We start from the raw sequence: 27,940 nt of genomic DNA on the forward strand, positions 1-27,940 counted from the left end.
TATTTATTGAGATCATCTTCTATCTATATTTACAAGTAGGATTAGTTTTTCTTCTTTTTCTGTAATTTATTTTTGGTAATTTTTTAGGTTAGTGTTACAGTTTTAGGAAGCAGAATAATAGTTTTATTTATTAAAGCTAAATAAATATAATACTTGTAAAGTAGGTTAAGATGAAGTCATTGGTGGGGCACCTGGGTGGCACAGCGGTTAAGCGTCTGCCTTCGGCTCAGGGCGTGATCCCGGCGTTATGGGATCGAGCCCCACATCAGGCTCCTCCACTATGAGCCTGCTTCTTCCTCTCCCACTCCCCCTACTTGTGTTTCCTCTCTCGCTGGCTGTCTCTATCTCTGTCGAATAAATAAATAAATAAAATCTTAAAAAAAAAAAGATGAAGTCATTGGGATTTGTATTTATATTAAGAATATTTATAAAATAACAGGCATTGTTTTATGTAATGGATTTAATTTTAAAAAGACATATTTTATGGATCTTACTCTTACAAATTAATAAAAAGAATATATATGTATACACACACAGAGATATCTACATATATATCTATAGACACACACATCTTGTAGCTACTTTAATTGATTTGGGACATGTTATGGGTTTGTGTGTTTGAAAATCAAGATTACTAAATATATTTCTAGTCTGGAAGCTCCAGCCTTATGTCTTGCCTACTGCCTACAGGGAGTGCCCACCTTAATAGTAAAATCAGCAACGTATAAACTTACATTTCAGTCTTACCCTCCTTCACTACAAGCTCTTTAAATTTAACCCTCTAGCATCCGTGTTTTCTTCTGATCTCTGTTAGTATACACGTTTGTGTTTTAAATATGATTGGTTTGTACATAATTATTTTGTGTCTTTTTTTGTTTGACAGTGAAATGAGTTGATAAAACACTTATTCAGAAAAATATAACATAGGAAGAGCTCAATAAAAGATAGGTTTCATTAATTTCATGTATTTTCATGAATGTATAGTTGTAGTCCCTGCACTTTTAGTAGTTATGTAACCAAGGCAGATGTCATTTTTGCTTATCTTTCTGTCTGTGCATACAGGAAAGCTTGCAAGAGAATTCAGGAAACTTCACATTGGTTATCTCTAGGGAGTGGGATGGGGTAAAGGAATGGTTCTGCTGGTTTTTCCTTTATATATTTATATAAAATTTGAATTTCTTTCCATTTTACGGTACTTCTTTAATGAGGAAGAAGAATTTTTTTTAAAGCCATCAAAAGTTAGTTTATTGAACTACTCTCTTAATGAGTATTTGGATGGTTCTATTATAGGACAATAGTCAACATATGGCAAAATAATTAATATCTTAAATATTCATTAAAGCAATGAGAGGCACTCTTTTCTATCTATGAGTGTTTAAAAATCAATAACAACACCCAGTGCTAGGCGAGATGTGTTAAACTTTACTCTCATACATTGTTGTTGGTATTATCAATTAGTCAGTATCTATCAGGAAACAGACTTTGACCTAGTAATTCAGTTTGTTGCAGTCTTTCCCAGAGAAATAAACAATTCCCTTAAAAGTCTAATGCACGAAAGGCAACCAACTGAATGGGAGAAGATATTTGCAAATGACATATCCAATAAAAGGTTAGTGTCCAAAATATATAAAGAACTGATACAACTCAACACTCAAAAAACAAATAATCCAATTTAAAAAATGGGCAGAAAACATTTTCTCCATTGTCCAAATGTCTCCATAGACATTTCTCCAAAGAAGACATACAGGTGGCTAACAGCCACATGAAAAGATGCTCAACATCATTCATTGTCAGGATAATGTAAATGAAAACCACAATGAGATATCACCTCATACCTGTCAGAATGGCTAAAATCAAAAACACAAGAAACAACCAGTGTTGTCAAGGATGTGGAGGAACAGGAACCCTCATGCACTGCTGGTGGGAATGCAGACTGGTACAGCCACTGTGGAAAACAGTATAGAGGTTCTCAAAAAGTTAAAAATAGAACTACCCTATGACCCAGTAATCACACTACTAGGTATTTACCCTCCAAAATATAAAAACACTAATTCAGGGTGATACATGCACCCTTACATTTATTGCAGCATTATTTACTAGCCAAATTATGGAAGCAACCTAAGTGTGCATCAGTAGATGAATGGATGAAGAAGATGTGGTATATATATACAGTGGACTATTATTCAGCCATAAAAAGAGTGAAATCTGTAACAACCATAGTTGGATCTAGAGAGTACAGTGCTAAGTGAAGTAAGTCAGTCAGAGAAAGAAAAATACCATATGATTTCACTCATATGTGGAATTTAAGAAGCAAAACAAAATGAGCAAAGGAAAAAAAAAAAAAGACAAACCAAGAAACAGACTCTTAACTATAGAGAACAAACTGATGGTTACTAGAAGGGAGGTGTGTAAAGATGGGTGAAATAGGTGATGGAGATTAAAGAGTACACTTACAGTGATGAGCACTGAGTCATGTATAGAACTGTTGAATCACTGTATCGTACACCTGAAACTAATATAACACAGTATGTTAACTACATTGGAGTTAAAATTAAAAACTTAGAAAGTCTATACGCATGAAGAACATCATCAGCAATTTATTTTGTAATAGTGAAAAATTACAGTCTGAATGCCCAGCTATAGTGAAATGAGTATCAGGAATGCTTTTGGCTGCGAGTAAACCCTTGTTAACACTGACATAACAAAGGTCATATTTTTCCTACAAGTCTGGTGGTGGGTAGTCTTTTTCTCTGACATAAGTTGGTGCAGTTATTCAGTGATGACATAAAGTAACTAGGCCTTTTCTGTTATTCTCCTCTGCCATCCTTCACCCCCAGTCTGTTGGCTTATTGTCTTCTTTCTTGTTACATTATGATTACAGGACTGCTATAGTTGCAAATATCAAGACCAGAGTGAAAAGCAGCAAATAGGTTTTTTTGAATGTTTTTTGGAGTGTGTCTCCTTTATCAGGGAATGATAAACTTTCCCATAAGTACTTTCTTCCCATCCCCAGCAGATATCCATATATATCTCATTGGTTACGTAGCCATGTGTGGCCACAACAGAAACTAAGAAAGCGTGAATTTTACTTTCCAGATTCTATGGTGGGAAGTTACAGAGTAGAAAGGGATTGGGAATGTGTATTTTGAGTAGCCAGTCCACAAGATCTGCTACAATGGTTAAGTAAGTTATGGTAAATTTGCTTGAATTGGCTTTTTACTCAATTATTATTATTACTTCGGTAATAAACTTAATAAAAATGATGGAATAAAAACAGTAATAACACAGAAAATTAGATTAGTTAAATACTTTGTGTTTAGCAGAATGCCTGGTACTCCAAAGTGCTTATTTTCTTGCCTCCTGACTGAACATTAGTTTAAGTACTGTAAAGTAGTAAAACGGTATTTACACATAGAGGTGTTTTTCTTTAATAGAAAATAATAAGTACTCTTCCGAGTACTTCAGAGAGGGAGGGATTACTTTAAGCTAAATAGGCTAAGAGTTGGCATTGGTAGAATTTGAAGTTTTAGAAGGGCATTTGGGGAAGGTAGTGGGGACAAAGAGAAGAGCATAAACCAAGGCATGGGCCTGGGAGAGTTCAGACCATACTTAAAGACTAAAAGATTGTCTGCTTTGATTGGAGCACAAAATGTGTGAGAAGGGAATGTGGAAGACAGAGCTAGACAGGTGAGTTGGGAACAGATTGTAGATAGCCTGACATTCCACTGGGAAGAATTTGGGCTTTGGTTACATAACACCTTAAATTTATAGGTTCACAATTCATATATATTGAATGACTGCTTTAAATACGAAAAGTGTTGCCCTTGAAGACTGCTTCTTTAGAGATTGTATACCTATCAAAAGGTAATTTGATTGGTTTAAAATATGTTTAGAACTCCTTCACAGTTTTCTAACCGTAAAGAAAATCATACACTATAGAAAACTTGTCATGTGCAAGGGATACTTTGAGACCTTTGTGAATCCTCAGATTTTAAAATTAAGAGGTCTTTGTGTGGGATCCTTGCTTCCTCTGAATTATATTTCCTTTAAGACTTATGTATCTATATCTATATATCTATATCTATATCTACCTATATCTACATATATATATATATATATATATATTCCTATGAAGTTAATATTCTTCTCGGTGTTAATATAAGTTTTATTTCTTTTGATAAATAGATTTTGCTCAGGTTAGAGCACTTGCTGAGTCAGTAATGTTTCTTTTCTTTCTTTCTTTTTTTTTTTTTTTTTGTATAGAACATTTGGTGGACTTGTTCACATTCATAGTTACAAGCTGTTACCAAATTTGACATTTCCTTCTTTTCCTAAGAACTGTTACTTTCTTAGTCCTTCTATTTTTCTTCACTTCACTTGCTAGCCATTTGGCTTTCTTTGGGGGTGGGGGGGAGACATTTTTTATGAAGAAACTCAGCTTAAAAAAAACAGAGTTATTGCTTTTGAACTTTGAGATAGGAATGCTTATTTAGGCTAGGCTCGCTCATTTACTCTGGATCTGGCCTCTAGCTTCTCATTGTCTTAACGGAATGTCTTTTGAGTAGCTCTCAAACAGTGATAACTGTGAGTATTAAATCTGTGAATGTCAAGTTTATTATACCGCACATCCACAGATTCTTCCCTTGATTGATATCTTACTCTCACTCCACTCTATGTATGTGTATGAATAATACATATTTTTCTTTTTTCCCAGCTTTATTGAGATATATCTGACATAACACTGTGCAAGTATTGATCTAATATGCCTGTATATTGCATATGTATGTGTGTGTGTGTGTGTATATATATATGTAATTTTTTTTGTAACTGAACTTTCCACTTCTTTGTGCAAACATTAGAAACATTTGTAAAGATTTGAGAGCTAGGAGGACATGCTGTGGGAATTGTTTGGGTGTGAGAGGGAAACTTTGTGAGGACTCAAGAAACCTAATGTACGGTTATGTATATCTTGCCATCAGTTGATAATATGCATGTAATTAATTTAGTGTTTTAAGGGTGAATTTTTTGCAGTGGAAAGTTTCTTATGTAGGACAATCTATATTTTCAATCATACATTTAGGGATGGAGGGATTGATGTGATAGAATATACCACTATCTCCTATAGCATTTCAGACATAATGTGTCATCTAAGAAAAATTACTCATCTTTTTTGGAAAGGAATGCTAGATAAATAAATAAAGATAATGGTACAGAATTTATGAGGAAGATTTCAGGAAACTCATTCATTTGTTGAAAGATAAAGCTAGCTGTAAAGTTAGTACTAGATTAAAATACAGTTTCTGAAATGAAGATCAGTTTTGTACTTGACCCCAGAATTGAACAGGCATCTCATGGTATTTTGTGTTTATTTATTTATTTTTAAAGATTTATTTTTTTATTTTTTAGAGGGAGAGAAAGGGGGGAGGGGCAGAGGGAGAGAGAGAATCTCAGACTTCCCACTGAGCACTCAGTCTCACCACCCTGAGTTCATGACCTGAGCCAAAATCAGGAGTCAGGCACTTAACCGACTGAGCCATCCAGACGCCCCTATTTTGTGTTTATTTTTATATTCACTGGTTATTGTTTTTTTAAAAAAGATTTTATTGGTTTATTTGTCAGAGAGACAGACAGAGGCAGGCAGAGGGAGAAGCAGGCTTCCTGCTGAGCCAGCCAGGAGCCCAATGTGGGACTCATTCCTAGGACCCTGGGATCATGACCTGAGCTGAAGACAGACGCTTAACTGACTGAGCCATCCAGGCATCCCTCACTGCTTTTGCCTGTAACTGTGTTTCTGGTTCTAGCTGCGTACAACATACACTGCTGGTCCACATGTTTTATTTTGTCACTGTCATAGCCCTAGTGTCAGTAACTGTGCCTGGTGCAAGGTAGGTGCTCAGTTAATATTGTTAAATGAATACATGTGACTATTTCAATAAATTTATGACTCAAATCCTCATTTATTAGGAGACCCCATTGTCTGGTCTTTGCTCTTTATACCTCCGTGTTCTGGTCTTGTACACTCATTAGACTGGAAGTGAATTGTGAGTAGGAACTTGGTTTTGTATTTCCTATATTCTTTACAGTAATTTGGACTGCGGTGGGTAGTAGGTATTCTGTAAAGATGTGATTAAACTGAATGAAGAATGGTCAATTTTATTTATTTATTTTTTTATCACGAGACTGCTAAAAATGTAGTCATAAACAAGAAATTTGGAAGAGAATCAAAAAAGCTAATATGTCCTTGTCTGTCAGCTTGAGGGCCTATGTGAGACTTTGTACTTCTGTGGAGTAGAGAGCTAGGGTTCTGGGACAGCTTAGTTCCTTGTTCTTTAACGGCCTATTTGCTTTATTTTTGGCCTTCTAACTATGTCACAGATGGTGTAGGTCAGTGGTTCTCCAAGTGTTGTCCCAGAATAGCAGCATTAGCATTACCTGGGTACTTGCTAGAAATGCAAATTCTCAGGCCCCACTCTAGACTGAGGGTGGACCCTGGCTCAAGCAGTCTGTGTTTTAGTAAGTCCTCTAGGTAATTCCCATGGTAAAGTTTAATGTCACACTGTCTTTAGGAGAGAGGGCTATCTAGAGGCAACAGTTGTATGCCAGAGAAAACCAACTGGCAGCCTGAGTTTAAGAGAATAATGTAATCTAAGGCTTTTCAGAGGGAACAGGTATGGTTTATAAAGGTGTTAAGATATAAAGCAAATTAGTGAAACTTCATTGTATGCTATTTCTTAGCTTAAGTAAATGATATTATTCACTTTTTCTTTTCAAGTATTTCTCTTACTATTTGTGAGTTTGTGCTCAAATTGAAAGTGAGAAGCTTAAATTGGTCAAGTTTTCTTGTACTTTACATTTTTTGTAAAAGTGAGTGCTCTTTCCCTCCCATAGCAGGTGACCAAGAACTAACTGAAAAGTGCCCGACCCAAACTAATATTTTGTGTATTTTTTCTTTTTTGAATGTATTTTTCAGTGATTTCAGTTTTGAATTTGAGCCCTTTTTAATTTTGGAGTGCAAAATAGTTTAAATGGTTTCAATAAATTGGTACATTTGAAATAATTTATTAGATATTCCTGCATATGCAGATAAACCTGCTTAGATAGGACAGATTTATATTCCTTATCTATATCCTTTTGACAAATTGTTATTGAAAAATAATACGAAAATTAATTTTTGTTTACCGTGTAGACTCAAATTGTAAAATATCCAATTGTTCTTTTTATCTCTTTTATTTCTAATGGTTAGGAAACGAAGGCCTAATTTTAGGTATATAATGTTGTAAAAATCTTACAAGGCATCGTGAAAGTTCTAACATTCATTTTCCCTGAAGATAATTCCAAAGTTTTCTTTTCAAATGTATGTGCTATTACCATTAGGTTTCCTTGTACAGATAAATGGATGTGTGATGACTTCAATTTTAAAAAAATATATTATTTGTAACACTTGAAAGCTATTCTCATACCTTGCCTACTTGATCAAATTGAATTTACTTCATTTTTCTAATTTTTTTCTTAAGATTTTGATTGCATGTCTTAATCTTTTGTTCCTGGAACTCTGGAAAGTTCAGAAGAATTCACTCTCTGAGAATGTTGAGGTGACATTCGTGCAAGCAGAAGCAAGAGTTTTTAAAAACTAGGCAAATTATAGCTGAATAGTTCATAGAGAAGTATAGCTATAAAATAAAAAATTAGATAACTGAATTCATCACTATTCCTTATTACTGGACAGTATTGGAGGCTAGGAGTATATTTGCTTTCTAACTAGAGAACTGTGTCTCATTTCAGAAGGAATTCTGTTGTAGTGATGTGCAGGGAGAACTTTTAAGGAGCCCTTTGGACCATGCGTTTTTCTATCATATCCTTGTTACTGATACTCTCACTGTGTTGCCTGTGTGTCTTGAGTTTTCCAAGTGGTGATTCATTCATGGTCTTGGACTGTCATCTTAGTTCATTTGTGAGAATGCTGTGTTCTTTAGGGACATAAACTACTCGATCTCTTGTTGCTTCTTTTTTCTCCTTTGTAAAAATGATGTAGTTGGATTAAAACAGCCAAGACAAAGTCTACAAACTAGTGGCTTGTGGAGCCAGATCTAGTGAATGAATTTGCTTGGCTGTAATTGTCTTCACATTTTTCAATTAAGAGTCTTTAATGCATAGTAACATGCCTGTGGTACAGCATTCAGAGGGTGTAAGGAGGGATGTGGATATTTAAAGGTAGTTTTAATTCCTATTCCTCTTTTTCCCAGCCACCTAGTCACTTTCTTCAGAGACATTCAGAATGACTACATGTTTGTAAATCATTCCAGAGTTATTACTTATACATAGACGCATAATAGTATATTTACCTTTTTTTAAAAACCAAACAGTTGCAAACTATATACATTGTTCTGTGTTTTGCTTTTTTTTTTTTTTTTTTTCATTTAATCTATCTTTGGAATTGTTCTATGTCAGTGTATCTAGAGCGGTCTCCTTTGTAACAAACACATAGCATTCCTTTGTATAGATGTATCCACTTTTTATTTTCTCCTTCCCTCCTTCCCTTCCCTTCGGTTCTCTTCTTTCTTTCAGTCGTTTTTCCCCTGATGTCTCTCCTCCTCCTGCCTTTTCAGTTAAATAATCCAATTCAAGCAACAGTATCCTACCATATTAGAAAAATCTTTATCTGGGATTTACTTTTTATTTTGAAAGAGTAAAGAGATTTATATGTTTTAGACTCAGGTGGTTTTTACAGAAGAAATTAGTCTGTAAGAACATGTGTTTTAAGATCTTTTGTTTCTAATTTTCTTTTTTTTTTTTTAAAGATTTTATTTATTTATTTGACAGAGATAGCCAGCGAGAGAGGGAACACAAGCAGGGGGAGTGGGAGAGGAAGAGGCAGGCTCCTAGCAGAAGAGCCTGATGTGGGGCTTGATCCCAGAACGCTGGGATCACGCCCTGAGCCCAAGGCAGACGCTTAACGACTGCGCCACCCAGGCGCCCCTTGTTTCTAATTTTCTGACTAGAGTTTTCCAGAGGGAAAAAATTTAAGAGATTGACTCTTTCTTCCTTTTTTTAAATAGATATTGGTTGAGGACCTGATTTTCCACTAGTTGTATTCATACATTATTTAACCAGTCCCTTATGGATGAACATTTGAATTGCACATACATTTTTGTGTATATTCTTTCAGTATATCATTTCACATGTGTGCAAATATATTTGAAGGGTAACAGTCTAGAATTAGAATTGCTGAGTAAAGAGTATGTGCATTTACGGAGTCGATGGATGTTGCTAAATTGTCCATCGTAGTGAAACTGATTTACATCACCTCAGCCAACATACAAATGCCTTTTCCCCCAGTATATTGTTTTATTACATTATTGAATTTAGTCTGATGTAAAAGGGGAAATCTGATTATAGTTTTAATTGGTATTTTTCTTTCATGAGACATTAAACATCTTTTTAATATTTTGAGCTTTTGTATTTACTTTCTATGAACATGTCTATTTTTATCTTACTGACTTGTAAGTGCTTTTAATATAGTAAGAAAAACAAAACTCTTGTGATTTGTGATGACTGCATTTCCTATTTTGTTTTGACATTTGTCAAAAAAGAATTGTCTTATTTCTCATAACAGGTTTTCAGCAACTTTTTAATCGCCATATACATGTAAATATTTTTTTTGAGATAAAATGTATTAGTCTCTTATGGCTTTGGTTTTATCTTATTCTCAAAAAGACTTTCCTAACCTTGAGATTATTAGAACAAGGACAAATCCTCTCTTTTCTTCAAATGCTTTGGGATTCTTTGAAGATGTTCTCTTATTTGTTTGGATGTGAGAAATATTTTCCAGGTGGCTGCCCATCAACATTTATTGAATAACCCACATTTCTCCCAGTGATCTGTAGTGTCCCCTTTAGCATATACTAAATTTCTGTATATATTTGGGTTTGTGTTTAGATTGTCATACCATAGCTCTCTGTTCATGAATCAGTACCACCATTTAGGTTGATTGTAGAATAATATCTTTTAAAATATTTCAAGGATTTTAAATAATTTGTTTATTTTGCTTATTTTTCCATGTGTACTCTAGAATTATCATGTGCTGTATTCTTTGCTTAGCTTTTATTTTTTTCCTTGGAAGTTTTATTTTAATCAGCTTATTTTTGTTAGTGTAAATGGGATTGTTTTCTTTCATTATATCCACTAACTGTTTTATAGCTCATGGGTTTTAATTTATTATTTTTATATGTAGCCACTTTACTAAAATTCCTCTTTTTTTTTTTTTTTGTAAGACTGTATAGTCAGTTTCTTTGGATTTTCCTGTTGTCCACTCATACCATTTGCAAATGATGATAATTTTATTTTCTTTTTTCTGTTTTTAAACTTCTTTCTTTCTTGACTGATGACATTGGCCACTACCTCCAGAACATGGTTAAATATTTGTGGCAAAAAATAGACATCCTTGTTTTGTTCCTGATTGTCAGTACTTCTTGAGTTTCTCCATTATACGTCATGCTGACTTTGACTTGAATTTTTTGTGTCTTATCATATTAAGGGAGTTGGCATAGCGTTTGTTTCAAAATTAAAAAAAAAATCGATCTTATATTGACAGAACAGTTGCAAGGATAATACACAGAATTTTTTTCTTCCTGATCCATTTGAGGGCAAGTTGCCAGCCAACTTGATAGATTGTTGCCTCCCACCAAATACTTTAGTGTTTATTTCCTATAAACAGGTACTATCTTATGTAACCACATATAACCATCAAAATCAGAAATTAACGCTGATATATTACTACCTTCTAATCCTCAGACCCTATTCGTGTTTCATCACTTGTCCTAATAATGTCGTTTTATAGCCAAATTCAGTTCAGAATCGTGTATTACATTTAGTTTTCATGTCTTTTTAATCTCCTTCAATCTGAAACAGCCTTTCCTGACTTTTACGACCTGACACTTTTGAATATTATGAGAAAGTTAATGTAAAATGTCCCTCAACTTGAATTTGCCTGGTATTTCCTTTTGATTGATTTCAGGTTTGCATCTTTGACAGAAATATCACAGAGGTGTTCTGTGATCCCCAAGAAATATCACCAGTACTATTATTCTTTTTTGTCTTTCTAGGCAGCTCCATCTTCTCTGTAATCTTCCTCTTAAACAGTTCTAGGTCTTTTATTTTTATTAAGTATTTAACTAATCCAATATGTGAATTGGTAGAAGGATCAGGAAGCAAGTGTACTGAGAACACAAGGAGTAGTTGGTGGGTTCAGGAATGAGTCACAGTAGACTTTCCAGTATTATGGGCTGAAGATTCAGAATCATCCAGGAACCATGATGGTGGCAGAAATACAAAATTAGCCAAAGGATATAGAGAGGAAGAAATTGGTCATTGATTTTATTACTTTAATTATGCAGATTAGATTATTGTTTTTATTAAAGCCATTTTGAAGAGTGTATAGAATTCTATGCGAAAGCATTGTTTGGTCAAACAGGTTGAGCTGTCATAGCCTTTTGACAAGACTTTAATTTTTGTCAGCTTTTATTATTACTTTTTTTAGCGGGTGAGTGGGGGGGGGGCAGATAGCGCAGAGCCTGAGTCGGGGCTTGATCTCGTGATCCCAAGATCATGACCTGACCTGAAATCAAGATTTGCAAGCTTAAGTGACTGAGCCACCCAGGCACCCCTCATTTTTTGTCAGCTTTAAATGCATTGTATTATTATGCTTACATAAAATAATGATCTCCTTGCAGAATACGTAATTTCAAAAGGTTTTGTGATCATTAAGTTTGGGTAGTATAGATATTTGATGTCTTTTCCTCTGTGTATATGATTGTTTTTGGACTATTTTTAATTCAGTAAGAAAAAGTAATCCTTTTAATTGCAATTTTAAGAGCTTATTGAAATGAAAACAAAAACAGCACTTACATCTTGAAAATTATAAGATGCTTGGTAAATTGGATATTATGTTCAATATGGTACTGAAAACATAGAAAGGAGTGTTATTCAAACGGTAGAAGTAAGTTCAGTGGCTCACTCACTAAACTTTAGTTGGACAATCCACAGTTTCTTAAGGATGTGGTAAGGTCATCATTAAATATAAGTTCTTGCTTATTTAAATGGAAAGCACTGTGGAAATATAAATAACATTGTTATCTGCGTTAATGTAATAAAAATGGAAGGGGAAGGCATATGAGAATAGTGAAATTGATGGCTATCCTTAAGGGTCCTTAAATCCCTTCTGCCCTATTCTTAGTGGTGTTATGAGTTTCTTTAACAAGTTAGTGTTTGCAACATAGTTTCAGTTCCTTAAATGGAAGATACTGTTTTAATTCTAGATGTCTTTTTAGATATTCTGGAGAGCCACTCTTGCCTAGCTGTTTTTCAGAAGACAAAAGTTTTATGGTTTGTTTACATGTTAAAATGTAGTGGTTTTTTTTTTTTCTTTTTCTTTAAATATTCTTTGAAGGGGCCAGGAACCTATGGAGGGCTGTAGTTTCTGATTTTACTTTTTTGAACTTTCACTTTTTTTTGCATATTAAATCTCCTAAAAGGGGGTGGGGTGAAAGGTGGGGATTGAGAAAAGGCAGCTGTTTATTGTTTGTAGGGGAGGTCCAGAATAGTCTTTCAAGACAATCTTAAATCCATCATAAGATTTACGTATGTGGTGAAGCTCTGAGAACTGTTACTTCACAGTGGTATTACAAGAACTCAGGATTTTACTTTCTCCCTTTCCCCATCTTCACTCTTTATAAAAGAGAAGCCCCCTCAATGCCACAAACACTTGAGCAAACTATACTGTACACTTTGCATATGTCTGCATTTATATTGGTTGTTTTAGATTATAGACTCTTAGAGGATATGGTCTACCTGTTGTAACATCCCTGATCTGAAGTAAAATACATATTTAAAGAAAAGATTTGTTTTTTTTCCTCTTGCCATCAGTGCCTTTCTATATACTTACATACCTTGTGACACATATGTAAAAGGAAACATATTTGCATCTAAGTGTCCTATGTCCCAAAGTTCCTTTCTTCAGCTGGGTTAAAAGGTTTTTTTATTTGGTTTAATCTTACTTTTGTCTTTCTTTTCCCTACTCAGGCCCAGATTGCTTTCCTTCAGGGGGAAAGAAAGGGTCAAGAAATTTTGAAGAAGGATCTTGTGAGGAGGATCAAAATGCTGGAGTATGCTCTTAAACAGGAAAGGTAATTCAGTGAAATGGAAGATGATGTTCTCTGAAGATTGGGGTAATTTTTCTGTCATCCTAAAACAAATCCAAATTTTAATACTTAATACTTTTGAATTCAGGAAATAGTATCTGTAATGCACATTTAAAAATTATTGTAATATGTTAATTTAATGTTCTTGTGAATGTTTAATCATGACCAATAAACTGATTTATATGATTTTTTAAAAAAAATTTAACAACACTTTCCCTCTGGCCATATAAGAAACTTATATGCTTTCTGAGCTGTCATTATCCATTTCTTTATGGAATTAAAATTGTTTTTGAGTTGTAAAGGAAATTTCTGTGATGCTTACTCCCTCATCAACTAATACTATTCAATTTGATGGCTTTTTTTGGAAAAAATGTAGACTGTATTGAGAATCTTTTTCTCTTTTTATAGACTTTTTGGATATTTTGTTTCTTTGCTATCAGCTATTCATATCTCTCCAGAGTGAATCTTATCTTGCTGGGTTGCTAGTGTCTGAGATACTCAAGTAACTAAGCTCAGGTCACAAGTAAAGGATAACAGGTCATAGATGTGAATTTTGGAAATTTTAGTATGAATTATAAGTTTATTTGTTTTAACAGGTAGTCTTTGGATTTTTTGTTTTTAGATAATTTTTTTTTGTTTCTGATAATTGAGTACTCGATAGGCAATATTGAAATTCTCCATTTTGCTTGTTTTGATCACATGTATTTCTCATTTCTTTGAAGTTGATGAGTGGGCTGTTTGCAAAACTGCCATAAAATACCGTTTAACAGATAATATTTGTGAATATTAAGAATCAGATTAAATTTTATTAGAACTTGTTTTCACCTTTACAAGAGATTTTTGAATGGCACAAGAAATTGAAAACGGGCTGACCTCTTGGTAAAAAAAATAGATGATTCTTTTTATTGCTTGAGAGGTTGATTGAAAGCTGTATTGGAGAGATGGGGGGAGGGAAGCTACTTTTAAAAGCATGCAATTTGGGAAAATTTGAGATTTTAAGCAATCTAATTAGAGGCATCATCGAAGAGAAAGAGTGATAACATTGATAATGGCAGCTATTTATTAACTGCTGTGTACCAGGCCCTAAGTCTTAAAAACGAAGTAACTTGAGTAGAGTTGCAAAGTTGTAATAGAGCTGTGATTCAGATCCCTCAGGTCTGTCTGATTCTGAAGTCTGTGTAATACAGAAGATAACCAGGGATGTTGTGTGTGTGTGTGTGTGTGTGTGTGTGTGTGTGTGTGTGTGTATGAGTGTGTCCCTTCTCATTAAGCATATTCATTAATGTATCCATCCAACTTAAGCACTGTGCTGGAGCTGAGTATAAACATAGGTCACCGTCCTTGCCCTTAAGGGCTCAGAGTAGCAAGAAACACACTTGTAAACCACAAAAGTGCAGTGCGGTGTGATAGGTGCTATGGGAGATGTCTGTGCAGGGTACAGTGGGGTCACAAAGAAGGGAGTGGTTATTTGGGTCTGGAAGGCGGAAGTAGAAGGAAGGATGTAATTGGAGAGGAGGTGAGACTTCAACAGCATCATAAAAAATAAGGTGTTCGCCAGATAGGCAAAGTTCAGAAAGTAGAGGGGATACGTTTGACAGGGAACAAAGCAAGCAGTTTGGTGTGTTACAGAAATTTGCAGTCACTGTGTGTGGAGAGTAGGATGTTAGGTATGATTTGATAAGTGATAATGGTAGATGTGGGCAAGAGCCAGATCATGGAGAACTTAACTAAGGAGTTCAGACTTTTACCTTCCATATAATAGGGAACATTGAAAGTTTTTCAAAACCTTTTATTCTGAGATTTCTCAAGCTAATAGTAGTTTCAGTACTACATGCCTTTTACCCGGATTTACCAGTTGACAACATTTTGCTATATTTACTGGTATGTTCACTCTGTAGGCACATTGCTTTTTTCCTGAATTATTTGCTACTTGGATGCAGACATTATATCGCTTTGCCCCTGAATACCTCACTGTGTATCTTCTAATAGCAAGGAGATTCCATTATATAATTACAACTCTATCAAAATAAGGAAATTTAATGTTGATATAGCACTATTATCTAATATATTCATATGTTCCAGTGATGATCTTTATAGCATTTTTTTTCCCATCAAATGTCCCAGTAATGATTTTTATAGTATTTTTTTTTTCCTGGTTTAGGATCCAGTCTAGGAATATATATTGTATTTAGTTGTGATGCAGTTAAAAGGAGCATGGAATAGTGTGAAATAGATTTTAGAAAGATCACCCTGACTTCATTATGGGGGATGGACTGGAAAGATCTGTTAATAGAAGCAGGAAGAGTCTAATAGTCTAGGATGAGAAATTATAACATGGTAGAGGAGGCATCAGCTGTGAAACATTTTAAATAGAATCCATGAAAATTAGAGATGATTGGGTATAGAGGATGAGGAAGAAAGATAATTCAAGAATGGTTCCCAGGTTCCTGGCTTGAGTGAAAGTTTTATAAGTTATCAAATGAATTAAAGATTAAGAAGTAAGGGTTGAAAAGCAGGTATGGGAGTGGGACTCAGGACTAGAGGTATACTTGGGAACCATGAATATTGTGGATAAAGTTATAGGAGTAGTTGAAACAAGCAGAACAAGTGTTATGGGAGGAGAAGAAAGAATCAGCTGGAGCCACAGGAAATGGAAATGTTTGAGGAAAAGGCAGAGGGAGGAAGAGCCATCAAAGGAATGGTTGGAGAAGGAAGGAGAGAGCAGTATATTGGAAGCAAGCTAAAGAAGGTGGGAGTTTGACAGTTGCAGATGCCAAACATACTCCAAGTAAGTTGTAAACTGAAAGTAGTCATCTAGATTTGCCAGGTAGGAGCTTGCTGGTCTCTTTGCCAGAATGGTTTCAGTGAGGTAGCAGAAACATAAACCAGATCCCAGGGGATTGAGGGCTAAGAAGGACAGATAAAGTGGAGACAGATACAGTCGCTTATTTTTTCAAGTAGTTTGACTTTGAAGAACAGAAGAGATAACTGGCTGGGTCTAGGGAAGATTTTTTTTTTTTTTAACGGAATTCTGGAAAAGTCACTGATTTAGTATCTTTTAAAATTTATGGAATGATTTGAGATTATTCCTGATGTTATGGCACTATTACACTATAAGTGTAATAAGGAATAAAAAAGCATTTATTTGTGGATTAGAGCTCTTAACACATTTCAGTTCTTTAACTCTGAAATTATTTTTCTAATGCTTTAATGCCAGGAATTTTTAAAAATTTTGGAGTTCTAGAACATTTCAGTTCTTTTGATTCTGAAATTATTTTTCTAAAGCTTTAAGCCAAGAATTTTTAAGAAGTTTTTTTTTTATTGAGGACAGTTTGAAACATAAATGTAGAGAGACTAATATCTTTTATATACACCTCCAAGCCTCAACAGTTAATGTTCCTGTCAGTCTTGCTTCGTCTTTATCTATTTTAGAACAGCAAATTCTAGACATCTTGTCATTTACCTGACACACCTAAGTGTAAGGATCATGATTTGGAATTGCTGTGTTACAGATTTTCTAAGTAGTCCCACTTAAAAAGATCCAAAATTAAGTGAAACTGAATCCTTAACATTACAGGAAGATTACTCGCCTAGCCATGAATTTATAAAGGCATTCCTTAAAGTGTGATAGAGTATGCAAAATGAGCAAATTTACATCTAATTTTTCAAGAATACATAATGTTTAAGATTTACTCAGAAACTTCTATACTGAAGAACCTTATTAAATACTATATAAAATAAAATTCTGAAACATTCCATTTTTCCCCATTTCTCTCTTTCATCTGCACTACTGTAAAAACCCACATGTCCTGCTTGCCTCTGATATTTCCATATTCTAATTCATCTTCCACATTCGTAGGATTCATTTTTTGAAATACAGGTATTATATCCCTGCTTTAAAATATCTAGCTATTTTCAAAAATCTTAGTAAAAACCTCTTACAGCCCGGCCCCTTTCTAGTCCTGTATACACACACACATGCACACATGCACACACGCGGGTTTTTTTTTGACCCATGATGTATTCCCTCGCACCTTTTTCTTTTGACAGAAATACTTTTCATCAATCTATTCGTCTGATTGGAAAACCACTGGTTTTTTGAGGTTTAGCTAAAATTTCATGTTACCTTTTTTTTTGGTAGTTCTCGTTGACACCACCTTTGACAAAATTAGATAATCTCTTATCTGAATTCCTATAACATTTGATATAACTCATAACTCTTATCACAGTGTGCTGTCGTATTTTAATTTCTATCTCTTAAGCATCTCCTTGCCTCCACCCTAATTGACTACAAATTGCAGGTTATTCCCAGCAGCCAATACAATCCTGACATGTTATAAGAATTCAGAAACAGTTCATTGATTTCATCAAATTATTTTTAGCATCAACATTTAAAATGTGATTGGGATGCTATGTTATATTCCTAGCATATTATACATAATAATAGACTTTGAAACAAAGCTATAATGGGACTTCTTTATTATTATACAAATTTTATGCTCTTTTATCCAGTAAAGACCAGTTGGGAGGCTTAGCTATGTATCAGAGTTCCTAGGCGTAAGATCTGCTATTTATTTTATAGTCACAGTTAGACAAAAAGATAAGGGAATAAGAAGATTGGTAGATAACACAGTGAGATGAAGTGTTAAAACCATGGGAAACAGTATGAGTGAGAAAGGTATTTGGCATGTTGGCTTCAAAAGGAATGTTACTAAGTTAAGAAGGGTTCTGGGACTAAATTATTTTTCAGTGAATTTAACAGTTTAGTAGGGATACCCTGCTTTGAGGGAACACATCCTGTGGTAAACACAACAGTTTTATTTACTTTGTCTAATTTTTTTTTTTAAGATTTTATTTATTTATTTGACAGAGACAGCCAGCGAGAGAGGGAACACAAGCAGGGGGAGTGGGAGAGGAAGAAGCAGGCTCCCAGCGGAGGAGCCTGACGTGGGGCTCGATCCCAGAACTCTGGGATCACGCCCTGAGCCGAAGGCAGACGCTTAACAACTTCGCCACCCAGGCGCCCCTACTTTGTCTAATTTTTTATGAAATGTTTGTTCATAGTATGTTATTTTTATTACATACATTATAAAGAATATTTTCTATTCCCCTTTTATATAAACTCTGTTGCAGTTTTCCCCAAGACCACTAGAATGCACTCTAGTGCAGTATTTTGTGTATAGAAATGTTTTTCTGTGTGTGTGTGTATGTATATATATATACACATACACACACACAAATACACATTCATATGTATATATATCTATTCATAGATCGATCTATCTATCTATTTATCTATCTATAAACTCCGTAATATTTTATTGCTACTTTTATTCCATCCTCAGACCAGTTACTTTCAATTGCTATTTGACTTTTAGGAGGTATTGTTACTTTGTTTCATGGTAGATGAAAAATCTGAAGATTGATGATTATGTTAAGAACCTTGTTTACTTTCTGGTAACTGTAAATAAAATTAAGTGGCAATAAATCTTATTCTCTAATCAACATTATTACAGATACGTTGAAATAGACTAGGAAATGTTTTTGGTGACGAAATCTTTGTGATTAACAGAAGCATTGGAAATAGAGAAAAAGATGTTCTAGTTAATTTGGAACAAAAGTATTTACTAAAAATTAGAAAAAGAAGAAATATATTCATGTTGTTAATTAACCAAATAACACAATATGGTCTCCCTTATGTATTGCTTTCCTTTCCCAAAGGAAATCTTACTAATGTCTTATGTATCATGTATTCTTCCAGAAATCTTCTATGCATATGAAATATATATATAAAACACACATATAAAACAAATATTCTTTTTTATTTTTAATGGGTATATATTATTACAAAACATTTTGTACATATGCAAAACTTATAAAGACTAATACATAATATACTCATATACTCGCTACCTACCTTAAATAGAACATCAGCTGACTATAATTTTCATAGGTTTTCTTAAGATCCTCCTCTATATAAACTTTGATTTTTCTGTTGTAAAATAATATGAATTCCACTACTTTGCCCGTTTGAGCAAATAATTTTCATTTCCTTTATACCTTTCTTGAGATACAAAAACTTCTATAAAGTTAAGTGCTCAATTAGTTTTTTTATAAAAAAAATTAACTTTGAAATTTGGCTATATTATCCCCTCATTTCTTCTTTATTGCTTTATTACTTCAGTTTTTCAAATTATTATTACTATTATTAGGTTGTTAACCTTATTACATTTAATATTTATTATAAATGGCCTCAATATTTTGGGGAAACAAACCAGTCAGAATGTATAAATACATTACATAAGTATGGCCATTTTTGGTTGACCTTTAAAATTTTTACTTTATCTGGATTATTTTTCTGGTCTCAGATTGTTAATTCTGAAATGGTGAAATCAGGTTAGCCAGAAATAATTACATTCAGCTAGCTTTGAAAGGGAAATAGATAAGAATTTCTGTTCACAGTTCTTCCTGAGTTCTTCCTGAAAAGGCAAAGGATATCTTGACTATTAAAAGAAATTTATTCATTCCTATTGAAATATCTTACTCAACACTGGTGATAAGAGCTGGTCCCCCCTCCCTCCTTTGAATTGTTTACTGTAATGCATACTTGGTAAATCGTAATTGCCTGACAACGCACAGAGTATTATAGATGAATTAAAACATTTTTTCGAGTATAGTTGACACACAATATTACATTAGTTTCAGGTGTGCAGCACAGTGATTCAATCTCTCTATATGTTATGCTATGTTTACCACAAGTGTAGCTACCATGTGTCACCATACAATACTATTACAGTATCATCCACTGTATTCCTTGTGCTATACCTTTTATTCCTGTGACTTATTCATTCCATAACTCAAGCCCGTATCTCCCAGTGCCCTTCCCCCATTTTGCCTGTTCCCCCACTGCCCTTCCTTCTGGTAATTCTCTGTTCTCTGTATTTATAGGTCTGATTCTGCCTTTTGTTTGTTTATTCATTTGTTTTGTTTTTTTAGATTCCACATATGAGTGAAACCATTTGGTATTTGTCTTTCTCAGTCTGATTTATTTCACTTAGCATGATACCCTCTGGGTTCATCCATGTTGTCACAAATAGCAAGATCTCGTCCTTTTAATATTATGGCTGCATAATATTCCATTGTATGTACATACCATTAGATGAGTTTTCTTTTTTAAATACATCAATTTTGAGAAAGGTTAGCCTTCTAACAGTTTATTTCATAATTCAAATTTATCTACTGCTTTTGATAGTAGAATTGTACTTTGGCAATCATCAAGACAATTTGAATACTCTAGAAACTAGAATGTTATATGTAATTATAGAAAGATTTATGGTTCCCAGTGTTACTCTTTTATCTGTTATAATGGCACTCGATGGTATAACAACAATAAAATAATAATGATAACCACTTTGACACCGTGGAAGGCTATTTTGAAAGGTAGCCAGGACTGCTGTGTACTGATGACTACTCCTATTACATATCCTAAAGTTCATTTAAATATGTTTTAAGATGGTTTGTATTTTCTTATTTCTTTGTTAGAGCCAAATACCACAAGTTGAAATATGGGACAGAATTGAATCAGGGAGATATGAAGCCTCCAAGCTATGATTCTGGTAAGCCAATCTTAAAGGAAGTTTAAGTGATTAAAAAGAAGTTGACATTAGTATTTGTAGCAGCAATATTTATAACTGCAAATTAATTTCTAATTATTTGCAAATTAGTGATTTTCTCTGACCTGACTTATCTTTAGCACTAATCATTTAGTGTTATTTAGATGATTTTCTATCACCTTCCTTCCTTTTTCCTCTTACCCTTTCTTTTAGTTCCCCGTTTTCTGCTTGTGTTCTACACTTCTGGAAGGATCAGAATTCATGGGGTAACACATTAACATAACTGTCTCTTGCTGGGTTTCCCAGTATTAATGGGAACTTTGAGATGTGCAGTACACATCATGCCCTTGAAATTCTGAGAGAAAGAGAAGGAATAATGAAATTCAGAGATTTCTTCTCACATACAGGGAGTTCCTGATCCCTTCAATCTAATCCCTCAGTTGCAGGTGCAAAATTGTTTTTGGATTTTCTTACACACAGAAGATTCTGCAGCCAGGCCATCTTTTAACAGCTGAAACATTTATTATCTTCTTGTGTTATTTCTTCTTTTTTATTCTCCTACCTTCCTCTTCATCCCTACAAAAATAGCACTTTGTAAACAATCAGATATTGAGGAATATAGACATATTTGACTTATTAGTAGGTATAACCGATAGTAAGAAAAGTTCAAAAGTTATGTTTTAAATGAGTATGTTTTGACATGATTTCAGATCAAATTTCTAGATCAAATATCTGAAGATATCAATTATTGTTTATATCATTTGCTGAAATATATGCCTTGTACTGGGGGCTTTATGTATGTTGACCTTAATTCTTAACATAGTTGCTCATAAAGATGATATTTTTCTCATTTTACCTATGTGAAATTTGAACTCCGAGAAGTGGAGAAACTTGCATAAGGTCACACAACTATTAAGTAATGGGAATATGGATCCGAGCCCAGGTCTAATGACTCCCAACATTCATACATATATTTTTAAAGTTTGTTTGTTTGTTTATTTATGTAATCTCTACACCAGGGTGGGGCTCGAACTCAGAATCGCAGGATCAAGAGTTGCATGCTCTTCTGACTGAGCCAGCCACCTGCCCCATACCTATAGAGTCCAAAATTCATATTAGTCCCATTTTACCACACTGCTTCTGTATTTGACAATGTATGAAAAAAACCTTATAAGTTCTGAATGTGCTGCCGATTTTAAAGTTCAGTTCAGTGTAGTAATGTTAACACATTTCCCCAGCTGAATATTGAATCCTTGAGATTTAGAGCAGTATCAGTTGATCTTTGGCATATTTTTTCCCTTTGTTTTTTAAATTGTTCTGTCTTACTTTGGTGTCTGTCCTTTTGACTTGAGATGCACTTAGATGTTTTAAATTTAAACTATTTGTTAATTGAGCTCCTGAAAGTATTTTGTCTGGTTCACAGAAGTGATTTGATCAGGACCTTTTTATTAAAAAAGTTTGTTTCTTTATTTTTGGACATTATTTTAGGAGTATAAAGGTCTAGTTGCCAACATATACAAAATGTTTATAAGTAAACAGTGTGGTTCTAGAAAAAGTTTGACTCTTATGCTTGTAAGTTCAACTCTGCCCTGACACTTTAAATACTTGTGATATTAATCTGTCAGAGATTGCGCTGCTGCTTATCTGAAACTGGGAAAATAGTGGAAATAATTCATCACTTTCAGGTTTATTTTCTTAGTATACAACACATGGTTAGTACCTAGTATGATTCCATCTATTGATCTTTCACTGTTTATTTACAAATATTAAATATGTAATGCTTGTCAGACCCAGTATCAAATTCAGTGAATAAAATAACAATGCTCTATTGGATTTTTACAGGGAAGGTAAGAAAAAAGTGATTACAGTAAAATGACATGCATAGTGGGGAAGGTAATAATAGGTGTTATGGAACACAGTAGTAGGGGAACCAAATCTAGTCCTAAGGAGTCAAATGGTGTTTAAAGTTAACATCTTATGGACAAGTAGGAATTGGCCAGGGAAAGTGAACTTACTAAATATTTGCTGAACGCGAGGTGGGAGAAAGAGGGAAGAATCTGGTACATTTGAGAAATAAAATAACTGGCTAGTAGAGAAAGGGGGGGAAGGAGTGTTTTTAGATGCAACCTAGAGAGTTAGCAGGGGAAAGGGGAGGAGAGCAGATGGTAAAGTATGTTACAGGGGTCTTGTAAAAATATATTAAGGAATTTACATTTTATCCTAAGAGTTTTGAGAAGGTATTTGAAGGATCAGATTTCTCTTAGATCCCATAGGCAGCAGTGTAGCATGTGGATCAGAGAGCAGCTGGATTGGTGATGGGGAGACTGCTGAGAGGACTGTTGCAGCCTCCTGGCTAAATGAGGAAGGCTGCCTTGACAGGCACTGACTGGACGTGAAGAGAGAGGGGAATGAGTTCTAGTTTCGATGTAGGGGATGAAAAAAAGGGACATTCAGAGATGACCCCCACACTTCTAGTTCTCCAAACTAGATTGGAAGTAGATTTTTTAAAAGATTTTATTCATTTATTTGACAGAGACAACTAGAGAGGGAACACAAGCAGGGGGAGTGGGAGAGGGAGAAGCAGGCCTCCTGCTGAGCAGGGAACCCCATGTGGGACTTGATCGCAGGACCCAGGGATCATGACCTGAGCCGAAGGCAGACACTTAAGGACTGATCCACCCAGGCGTCCCGGAAGTAGATTTGGAAGATGATGGCTTCACTTTTGGTTTTATTAGTTAGGCACTCAAGTGAAGATGGCTGGCAGACAGCTGGTGCTGTGGGTCTGGAGCTCAAACTGGAGGTATGGGTTTGATGTGTGGATTTGAGAGGCATCAGCACATGGTTCCAAAGGCACTCAGGTCATTGGAGAGGAAGAAGAGGCCCCCGCCCCCCGACTCTGGACTATATTCAGAGTGAGAGGAAGACCTGGATTGGAGCCCTGAGGAATGGCAACACTTAAAAAACCGGTAGAAGAGTAGAAAGCTGAAAAGGAAATGATAAGAATTATCTTAATGGTAGGATGGAAACCAGGAGAAGAGAGGGATTCCAGAAGTAAGGACTCTAAAGCACTATGATTAGTAGCCAGAGGTTCTAAAGAGCTTTAAGATTTAGTGACACGTGGGCCATTACTGCCGGCAGTTTTAGGAGAAAGGTAAGGTAGAAACAAAGAGATGAGTGGAAAATGAAGACTAAGTGCTGTTATCTTTCAGGAAGCTTAGATTGTGAAGGTGAAAGAGAGGGATAGCTGAAAGAGTACCTGGGGTCAAGGAATGTGTGTATGTGTGTGTGATGTGTTTCTTAGAGGAAGAGCAAATAAAATGGAAAGAGAAGAGATATTCAGAATAGGAAGATATCTGAAGAAGCACAGAGGTTGGATTCTGAATTAGCTGGAGAATGGTGGGAGGAGCATGTCTTTTATTGTTCCCAAGAAGAATGTAGAAGTTAGGTGATGGATGTGTAGGTTTGGGTTTCACTTTGGTCATGGGGATTTAATATGATAGCTTTATGTGTAAGACTGGATTACCTGCTAAGAATGTATGACAGGTTTAAGAAAAGTAGAGAAGGTTTAAAATAATAATGAACAGGAGGGCAAACTGATAACAATAGTAGGATTGAGAAAGGGGTCCAGTTGAGGGTGTGATCATGAGTTTATATAGATACATTGGTTTGCACACTTGACAGCTTGGGTGAAACTTAAATAGAATGAGAATAGTTCATAGTTGAATTCATTGAATTAGTGGAGAGACCACAGGGACAAGAAATTTGAAGACATAAACTAAAGAATAATTGAAGTGATAGACTGTGAACTAAAACTAGAGAGGGAAGGAAGTGAAGACAAAAGGAGGCTAATGGGTAAAAGTGAGGTGATAAGCTGTGGTCTGGGGCAGGCCAGCAAACTTTTCCTGTAAAGGGCCAGATAGTAATATTTGGTCTTTTTAGGCCATATGTTCTCTGTTGCAGCTACTTAACTCTGACATCCGAACATGAAAGTAGCCACAACACATAATGAGTATGACAGGCCACATTTGACTTGCAGGTTGTAATTTGCTGGCCCCTGGTCTAAGGTCCCAACTCAATGAAAGAACGAGTGAGGTGGGAATATGAGGCTGAGAATATGCTCAGAGAGGGAGTTTGCATCTGCGTCTTTTCTTCATAATGACAAGCTCTAAGGTATGACAGCTAGAGAGGGTGGTGGTTGTGGGGAGGCTGAAGTGGATCACCCACGTGAATATTAACTTCGCTCAAGGTGAGGTAAACGTTTGGTTGCAGAGGAAGCATGTAAGCCTGGTTCTGAGCGTTATCCAGGGATTCATGGGTGACAGTGATGAGCACAGTGACTAGGAGAGGGTAGAAGGTGGTGTATCCAAACAGGGTAAACTTTAAAGAAGCAGGAATTCTTCTAGTCTTTGCTCTTTTCTCCATTTACGGTATTTTTTTTAAAACTGACAATCCAGACATTTTCTGAGACATTTTTCACTATAAAATTAGTTTCCCTTCTAACTTTTTTCCCCCCTGTTTTGTTCTATATCCAAACCTTTACATTTCTACCTTAGGAAAATTTACCCCAGGTTATGTTAAAATCTATTTATCTTCTATATTTTAGCTTCTTTTATTTAATATTAGAAGCCAGTTACATATTAAAAATAGAATATTTTATCCAGAGTGACGAATTCTTTAATTGAGATGTTTAGACCGTTTACATTTCATGTGACTATTGATATGGTTGGATTTAAAGCTACCCCCTTTGCTGTTTGTTTTCTCTTTGTTCAGTCTGTTCTTTGATCCTTTCTCCTCTCATGGATTTCTTTGGGATAATCTAGTTTGTTTTTTTTTAAATGGTTCTATTTTATCTCTTGCTGACTTATTAGTTGTAACTCTGCTATTTTGGTGGTTGCTTTAGGGTTTACGGTGTACTTTTTTTTTTAACTTACCACAGTCTGTCTTTAAGTGACAATATACCACTTCTTATAGTATGAGAGCCTTGTAACCATGGATTTCCCCTCTCTTTGGCAGTTGTTCACATATTTTGATTCTATTATGTTGTAAGTCACACACTACATTATTATTTTTGTTTAGCAGTCAATTTTCTTTTAACGAAGTTTAAATAATATAAGAAGTCTGTATCTCCAGTGCTCATCATTCTTTGTGTGGATCCATGTTTTCTGCTGTGGTAGTCCATCTGCCTCGAGGACTTTTACATATCCTGTAATAGGGGCTGCTGCCGATGAGTTCTTTCAGCCTGTGTCTGAAAAAGTCTTTTGCTTGCTTGCTTGCATTGTTTCTGATGAGATATCTTCTGTCAAACTTGTCTCTGTTTTCTGTATGCAGAATCTGACCTTTTTCTCTGGCACTTTTAAGATTTTTCATTTTGCCATTGGTTTTAAGCAATTTCATTATAATGTACTTTGGTGAAGTATCCAGGTGCTCCCCACCCAAAGTATTTCTTGTGCTTGGGGTTCACTGAGTCTCTTGGATCTGTGCGTTTATAGTTTTCATGAAGTTTAGGACTTTTCAGCCGTCATTTCCTCAGATATTGTTTTTGTTCCTCCTCCCTATGCCACAATCTAGAAACTCTGTCAAGGCAGTAAGCTGGAGTAATCACAGGGCTCACCTCTGTGCTTCCTTTCTCTCAGGGATCATTGTCCTTTGTTGCCTGACATCCAGGTCTTAACCATGATTTCATCTATTTTGTTTTATAGTTGTTTCAAGCAGGAGGGTAAATTTGGGTCCATGTTACTCCAACTTGACTGGAAGTACTAGTCAACTACTTTTATATTACCAAGCAGTTCAACTCTTACCAATTTAAAATCCTCACTTTTGTATGATGTCATTTTTTTTAAACTTGATACGGTGAGAGTGAATCTGAGAGTTGATTGAGAGAACTGGGAATTTTAGCTTGGATAAGGAAATGTGGGGAAAATCAAGTTCACGTGTACAAGAGTTTTTTTTTTCCTCTTTTAACTGCAGACTGTTTCAAAAAGCATACCCAGGGAGTCAGATTTTATCTCAATATGTGAATACACTTTTTTAAGGAGGGCGAAGATGCATTCTTATTTGATTTGACTTAATTTATTTTTTATTAAGGTATCATTTACATAAGTTAAATTCACCTTTTTAGTGTTTTCACAAACACATATAGTCTCGTTACTACTACCCTTTGTAGTCAACCCCTTTGTCCCCAGTTTAATCCCCTGGCAGCCACTCATCTGTTTTATGTTCCTATAGTTTTGCCTTTTCCAGAAAGTCATATGAATCCCGGAATCATACAAAATACAGCCTTCCGAGTCTAGCTTTTCTCACTTAGCATAATGCATTTGAGGTTCGTTCATGTTGGTGTGTATCTGTGGTTTGTTCCTTGTAAGTAGTATTCCATTGAGTGTATGTGTCACACTTTGGTAACATCACTAGCTGCCAAAGTAGGCAAAGGCAGTTGACTATCTCTGAGGATGGTATAGAGAGGCCTATACTGATGGGAAATTAGAGTTCCTTCCCGTATGAAATGTTTAGTCTTTCGAAATGCCAGTTTAAGTATTCTTACTTGGCAAGTATAGCTTACTTGACTTAATATATATTAGAACATACCATAGTATATTCCTGAATTTGTGGAACCATTTGTGAACCATAGTTCCTGAATTTGTGGGTCAATGGAAACAAGATGTGTGTTGTTTTTCCTTAGTATGGGGAGATTATTTTTGCCCTTTTTTTAAAAGTATACCCTCTGAGGTCATCTACCTTTTTGAGGTAACTTAATCCTCCCTCCACAGTCTGGTCTACTGCTGTTTCTTTGGTATATCACAGAGCTTGGCCTAATTATTTTAGGAGAAAAATGAAAATGGAAGATCTAATTCTTATTTACATATTTCTTTAATTTTTTTATCATTGTAGTGATAGCATGTAGAGGGAAATATGTGAGCTCTGGAGTCAGACGTGATTTCAGCACTTACAACTGTGTTTCTAACTTGCAAATCGTACAACTTGTAAAACTCATTTTTTTCATCTTTAAAATGGGGATAGTAATAACACCTATCTTTTGAGGTTGTAAAGATTAAAAGAGATAATGAATGTGTTTTTAACACAGCATCTGGAACATAGTAAATGCTTAACATCAAATATCATAAAACAAATTTTCCC

The 27,940-nt window shown here is 34.9% G+C and overlaps 1 protein-coding gene across 2 annotated transcripts in view; it reads left to right on the forward strand.

The window, feature by feature from the left end:
• STRN (striatin) overlaps positions 1-27,940 on the forward strand; it is a 102,088-nt gene that overhangs the window by 16,951 nt on the left and 57,197 nt on the right. For both annotated transcript variants that reach the window (XM_045809081.2, XM_045809082.2), the window contains exons 2-3: positions 13,078-13,181; positions 20,739-20,812. In XM_045809081.2, coding sequence (XP_045665037.1) covers positions 13,078-13,181; positions 20,739-20,812 — 178 coding nt within the window. The remainder of the gene's footprint in view (positions 1-13,077; positions 13,182-20,738; positions 20,813-27,940) is intronic.

Source organism: Ursus americanus, chromosome 7 (genome assembly GCF_024610735.1).
Source record: "Ursus americanus isolate L20-20 chromosome 7, mUrsAme1.1.p, whole genome shotgun sequence".
In the NCBI taxonomy this organism is placed as follows: Eukaryota; Metazoa; Chordata; class Mammalia; order Carnivora; family Ursidae; genus Ursus; species Ursus americanus.